This window comes from Scomber scombrus, chromosome 18 (genome assembly GCF_963691925.1).
Source record: "Scomber scombrus chromosome 18, fScoSco1.1, whole genome shotgun sequence".
Lineage (NCBI taxonomy): Eukaryota > Metazoa > Chordata > Actinopteri > Scombriformes > Scombridae > Scomber > Scomber scombrus.
The window spans coordinates 23,435,055-23,442,263 of NC_084987.1; the positions used below are offsets into that span (position 1 = coordinate 23,435,055).

The following is a 7,209-nucleotide window of genomic DNA, read 5'->3' on the forward strand; positions in this document are numbered from 1 at the left end:
GGTTATGTTTTCACCATGTTAGTCTCTGTGAGCGTCAGCAGGAAACACCTCAGAATGGATTTCCTGAAGTTTGGTGGACAGACCAGCCTCAGGCCAAGGGACAATTGATTTGATTGTGTTTGTAAACCGGGCCGTTTCTGCCATGAGATGATGCCTTTTTTTAGAGCTATGAATCTATAAAACTGAGACCTGATTCTCATTCAGTCATGACCAAAGGAGAGATGCATACAATTAAAGTAATTGGGAGATTTCTAGTGTACTCAGTTTGAATCTATAATCATTATCTATTATGTTTCACATATTGTTGATATGGCTCATACTATAGCTGTAGCTGCTATTAGTATAAGCTTGTAAAATGCTGTTGTTATAAATATAGAATTTGCTTACTGTTGTCTTTTTTATTTGTATTTGTCACATGAATGCAGCCATGAAATCAATATCAATGTAATTATCTCTTCAGTATTGTTTCATATAAGATACTGTATATGAATGCTTCTGTTTATTTTCAGTTAAGCGCATTAGTTTCATTATTATCTGCTCTGCATGACATGTATTTATATAAAATGTTGGTAGACTTACCACACACTTTGCATTGCCTCACATCTTCTGTTCAAAGTTACTACAGCTGACAGCCAGAAGACAGTATGTGTTTTTTGGGACACTGTTGGGTTGCAAGATCACCGATGAAGCAGGTGAGAGGGTTTGGTGCCTTTTCTAATGGACAGGTTTCCAGTTTTTCAAGTCTGTCTTAAACCAACAATCAGGTGCCTAAATTAACACTGAAACCAGTTTATCTTGCTGTAATCATTCCTCCTGTTGATACTGACCAATAGAAGATTCCTTCATAATGCACTTACAATGTAAGTGACGGAGGACAAAACAGTCCTCAGTCCTCCTTCTGTGCAAAAATGTATTTAAAAGTTGATCTGAAACTACCTCAGCTGTCCAAATTAGTCAAATCAAGTAGATATATTTTCAGTTTTACCGTCTTTTTAGCACCAAAGTTTGTCCCTTTGTGTTACTATACTTCCACCCAGCTCAACAGGGGAACACTAAGAGGGAATTTGATGCTATTTTTTGCACTCATTAGTTACATTGAAATTGCATTTGAAGGGGATCTTTTAATTGCTAGTATGAACAGGAGGAATGATCACAGTGAGGAAAACCTTTTACCAGGTGGACTCAGAGTCTAAAACCAACTTCCGCAGTCCGAAGCTCATTTATTCCTTATGACCTTTTGGACAAGCTGATCATTTTCACTGCTCAGGGTGTAGCCTACTGTATAAAAAAATATAGTTTGACATTTTGGGAAATTCTTTATTTGCTTTCTTGCCCAGAGTTAGATTGATACTAATCTACTTCTTCCAGTAGCTGGTTAGTTTGAGCTCAGTACAAACAGGGAAACAACCAGCTGGCTTTATATTGCTTTTAAATGAGATCTTGTGATTTTATGAGGGTTATGTGTTTGACTAATTGTGTGGAGTCTCCACGAACGCCCATAGTCAAGAAATAGTCCCCTTATAACACCACAACATGTTTTTACACTATTTAGTGAGCTTTAGGGTTAGTTGGTGAATTTTTATAGCTTCAGCAAGAGCGACACCAGCTGTTTCAAGGCTTTGTGCTTAGCAGAGCTAACCAGCATATTGACTGAATTTATTGGTACAGTTATTAGACATATCAGATATAGATTGATGCTCAAGTAATGTGTTACAAAGCAACATTTTAGAAACTGAAAAAACTAAACTAGATTTTTGTTTAAAGCAACTACAAACAACTACAGAACATTTTTTGCAGTTTACAATTATTTATTGTAAGAATTTTCCATTTTTATTGTGCAGTAATGCATGAATATCCAATGTCATGGAGACATTTCACTTACATTATTACAACAGTGGCCCTTGATTGGCTTTCACGTAAGTGAGTGAGGGATACACAGTGTGTCAAAGATGATCTGATTTTCATTCCCTTCTCCTTCCTTCCCTGATTTCCTTTCCTTCATCATTAAGAAAACGTGAAATATATGGAGGGAAAATGTGATAAGTTCTGAACATCCTGCATCTAACTTGCATTTCTGCTACACTAGCCTAACGTTAACGTAAGGCCTTATATTCCAATGACAAACAGAATGGGCTGAATGTAATCTTTCTCTAATCTTAACCTAAAAGCTGATCATTGTTTTTAGATGTCCTATAGAAGGAGTGTGTACTGCATGTTTTTTTTTAATTGTAGTTCAATGGGGGATCCACTGTTTCACACACCTGTATTTTTCCAATATGTAGTTTTTATTTTATTCATTAAAAAGAGAATAGATTTAACTATTTCAACTGTTTCAGGACTCAAACATTATTTTTCTCATTAATGAGTGAGGAACAACAAATTTAGAGCGACTGATCTAATACAAATTTGGCAAATGCATTTGAAAATGTTTCTTCTGCTACACTACCTGACTACAGATAAAAAAAATAACAAAAGTTTTGATATAAACTACAGTAAATGTTCAGTTTTCTTTAGGGGACACATGTTTTTGCTTGCATGTATGGGGTCATCTCTGTATTTGATCAGTTTGTTTGCCACGTATGTCTGTGTATTCTCTCTGCATGTATCTAGACTTTGTACCCAGCGACAGAAGCTTGAACACACTCTGTTCGCAACTCTACTTGCTTGTTTATTCATGAAGATGGGAACAAACTGCAGTGTTTCTCCAAAGACCATAAACTGTCTGTACGACATTGCCAGGTATGCAAAGAAGCAGCAATTTGTCTTTTTTTCTCTGTGTCTTCCAAATTCAGCGCAGCTTGAAAAAAAAAAAGATGTTGCTAACATTTCTCACTGAGCAACATAAAAGCTGGTTCCAAGGAAGCTGAGTGACAATATAAGTCCAACACAGAATGCTGTGACTCTCCAGTGATGCAGGCCTGGTTCCTGATGCCTCCTTGGATGCCTCCCTGGCCACTATGTTGTCTCTGAACTCGTCCCGGGCTCTGGAGCAGCAGTACTCAGACCTGCAGAGTGGTATGACTCAGCAGCAGAGGTTTGCCTTCAACGGCGACATCAGCACCTTGTTCGGAGGAAACATGACGGTCAGAGAACGCATCATACTGGTGTTTAGTTTAGTTTGGTGAACTTTACATCCATCATGTGACACTATCTAGGAAAATGAAGATGATCTTGGTAGACATTGATATAAGACAGCATTTTTATGAGTTATGTGCTAAAATCTGAATGCAACATGTGGTTCACTGTTAAATGAACAGATCACATGTTCAGCCATGTTTGATGAACATGTTAATGAAATGTAGGGTGCCAGTTCTGGAAAGATGAACTGTAGTCTCGAATGGACAACATATGGTTTGAATAATCTCCAAATAACTATTTTCTGTCTGTGTGTGGTTATAGGTGACTTATGGGGGCGTGGGTGTTGTCGCCCTGGCCCTCTCTATTTTATTTGAGATGCTAGCCCATCACCAGACCACTGGCTTAGGTTTAAGGAGGCCTGAGGCCATCTCCCAGCCTCCAGATCCCATACGCAGAATGTTTGGGGCTGATCCAGGATCGGACATCAGCTCCATTGCCAGCGAGTTCCTCAAACAGGTGTCTGGCTTCTACAAGCAGTGCAGTAACCATAATAATTGCATTATTCAAGCACACTCCTGAGTATGAATAACAAAACTTTCATATTTTATGATGAACAAGTGTCTTGAGGACAGATCATTAAACCTCACAATCATCTAACATGGCAGATTCCTGGTGCAGCCAATGACCAGGACAAGATGGTAGCACTGCTGGAGAACTACGAGAGAAAGCTCCGGGCCGAGCTGGTGGATTTCTATGAGAGGATGGTGTCGCTGGAGAGGATTGCACTCAGCTCTGCTGGGGTTAGCTTCATCATTGAAACAAAGCAACTACAGAATAACAAATATTAACAATTGTGCTTGTCTGTGTGTTATTACTGCTTCTTTCACAGCTACTACTAATGCCACTAGTTCTGGTATTACTGCTAATTGGCTGCATGTCTTTTGCCAAACTACTGTAACATTACAATAAATCATAAATGGTGCCTTAGGACAACTAACTCAGTGATAATTCATCAATCCATCAAGTTTAAGAAGGGAGTTAATCTTTTCTCTAAACGTGGGTTTGCTGGTCCTCGATCTGCTGTATGGGTGGCTCAATTTGACCCAACAAATTGTAGTAATCTCAGGGTTAAAGCTTAAAAGACGGTTACAGTGAGGGTGTGTAATTAATTTTACTGTTTATGTGCAGGTGAAGCAATGGATGAATGGGGCTGCTCTCCACATCCACACCTTCCTCCATTGGAATCGCCTGACCAACCCCTCAGCTGGAGAGCACTTAAGTCTGGACTACCTGCATCAGGTTGACCCTCTGCTCAAGGCCTACAAAGAGTATCTGCTCAAAACGGTATTGCTTTCTGCTTTTATGACACCATTTTAAATATTTTATTAATAGGGGAAAGTTTAAAGGTTATTGGACCACTTGTACCCAGTTTAGGGATGTCTTGCTAAGACAGGTCAATGGAATTGTAATAATCAAGGCAGGATGGAACGAAACTAGGAAGACACCTATGGAGAATAACCTCCACAGATCATTACCTCAAAAGACCACCAGAGGTCATTAGGCTGTTGATACTGGAGCAGTTGTACAATGCAGCCACTAATAACTAGTAACTCAGTTATTCCAAATACACATTATACAGATGGAAAATATACAGTTGTAGAAGGAGTGGTCCCACTCTATAAGCACAGGTGACTTGTTGTTGCTTTCAAAAAAATCAGTATGTGAGTTGTATGAACTGCATTGACATTGTGTATTATTATCCAGATGCTTAGCCACAGTATTACACTTCCAGTGTCCGTAATATGTTGACCCATTGGTGAAATAAGAATCAGCACTTCCTTCAACAAAAACTAAATGTTAGAACCTCATTATAGATTGTTGTACTGAATAAACTGATACTGTCTGTTTACTTAAGCTTTGTTTTAAGGTCTGCAGAATGTTCAGATAATGATTTTGAAGCAGCAGAATTTTGCATTTGTGATCATGGAAACACAAAAAAATGAACATAAGTCCACAATCCCTCCCTCTGTCAACAGGTTAAAGTGTTTCCAGCCTTGAGCCCTGGCCCCAGTGGATCGCTGATAGTGGAGCCTTTGAGAAATGTAAGCCACGAGGTTAACCTTAAAGTCTGTGAGCGTAAATTAATCCAACGGGCTCTTGCAGAGAGATTCCTATCAGCCCAGAACCTGCAAAGAGGAAAAGAGTTCTTCCAGAGTTCCCACAAACACCATGAAGCTCTAATGGCACAGCAAGAACACTTTGTCCTGAGCATGGTTTGAAAACAAGTTACTGGCTATAATTGATTATCTCTCCAGAACAGCTAAACCCCATTCCATCAATTCCCCTACCATAGTTTAGCAACTGTAACTTGGTACACAACTGAATGTCTTCACATGCTGACTTGTTGTGCAGGTGACTGTAATATTAGCAATACTCTATGAAGAGTTTGGATCATGATTTCTTTTTTAAACTCTCCAAAACCTAAAATATAGGAATAAGATATTGATACTTCAACATTTTGGGGTTATGGTTACATTACTAGGACATACACTGTATATTATTTCTCCATGGTCTGGAGGCCCGTTCTGGTAGCTACCATAACAGAGTTAAGGCTAACATCAGTCGTTCTGTCTTGCTATATTGAATTCAGAGAAGTTTATGTTTAGTTTATGTTTATGTTTTAAGTTTTTCAACCACACCACAACTTTTTATACAAGATAGAGTTGCTGAACATTTGGGTAAATCCTCAGGACAAAGCCCGAAAAACATCCATGACTGTCAGATGTTTGGTAGGCCTTTCTGTGGAAACATTAAAAGGGAAATCTCCTGACTGAAAATAAAAACAATAAAGCATATATATACAACCTCTGTCTTGCTTGTCCAAGTATGTAAGCTACGCAGCTAAAGGTGATAAAATCTGTTAGCAACAGTTATTTTAGCTGACAATATTAACAGCCTCAACAGTAAACATTAGAAGTCAGCTTTTGTCTACCACTATCTGAAATCAAGAATCCAAAATGATATGATGATAAGAATGATAACAATTTTGGATGGTAAATCTGCCATTGTTATCGTTGTAAACAGCATGTATGGCATGTGGAAATGGACAGGCTTAGCAACAGTAACTAAGGGGGCAAGGCTAAGAGAAAGGTAATTCAGGTGATTTCGGTTTTCTGAACTTTTCTAACTCTTATGCAGGGAAGAAAAAAGAGTGTCAGGTCTTCACTCCAGTCTGAAAAAGGACATTTATTTTGAAGTTGGGGTACAATACATTATATCACATAGCTCTGGTGACACAGCTGGTCTGGATATGTTTTACAATTGTGTTTCTACTTTAATAGTACATTTATGAGGGCGTGGTAGCAGCTAAAAACACTTCCAGTATATCAACTTAGAGTGTTATGATACTATGTGTCAGTGTTGCGTCCACAACTTGTTTTTGCTGCTCCCAAGTGGCCAAAATACAGGTTTAAAACTAATCTGCTGTCAAAACATGCAGGAAATAAACGTGAACATCTGCAAAAATAGTATTAATGAAATCCAGGAATATACTGTGAATAATATGTTTTCTTTACAGCCTGCCTGGTTAAGTAAGGAGCTAAGTAAGGCGTTTTGTATGGTGCAATGCTGAGTTTGGTTCCCTTTAATAAACTTCTGCTGTTGTGAAATTGACAAACTGTGCGCAGAGTGCAGTATTTGTTTTACCCTGACACAGATCATCATCGTCAAGAGACTTATGGAGAAAAGTTCTGTAAAGATGGTATGTATTTTTTTTTAAACTTTCATTAGAAAATATTGTATTTTCTATGTGCAGAAAATCATTAACTAATAAGAAAAATATTTTCAAAATCTGTATTCTTGGAAAACTGCAAAAGTGCATCCATCTGAGAATCCAGCTCTTCATTTGGGACATGAATACTGAATCCCTACTGTAAAGTTCTTGTTCATATAGCTAATCTCTAAACCTTGACCTCTCACTCTTTGAGGGCAACAGGAATGATGGGGATAAATCAGATATTTTGTTATTTTTATTCTAGGTTTCATGATGTGTCCCGTGCTGGCTATAGCTCCCTGAAGAGTCCAGTATTGGATTTTGACTGTGCATGAACCTCAGTTGAGGTAAAATCACAG

General features: G+C 38.3%; 1 protein-coding gene across 1 annotated transcript; it reads left to right on the forward strand.

Moving 5' to 3' along the window:
* Nucleotides 1-2,632: 2,632 nt before the first annotated feature.
* On the forward strand, nt 2,633-5,616 carry LOC134000107 (uncharacterized). The gene is made up of 6 exons (XM_062439420.1): nt 2,633-2,739; nt 2,909-3,083; nt 3,400-3,594; nt 3,744-3,878; nt 4,267-4,422; nt 5,115-5,616. Exons 1-6 carry the CDS (start codon nt 2,675-2,677, stop codon nt 5,355-5,357), a joined length of 969 nt encoding a protein of 322 aa, XP_062295404.1. The 5' UTR covers nt 2,633-2,674; the 3' UTR covers nt 5,358-5,616.
* The last annotated feature ends 1,593 nt before the right edge of the window (nt 5,617-7,209 follow it).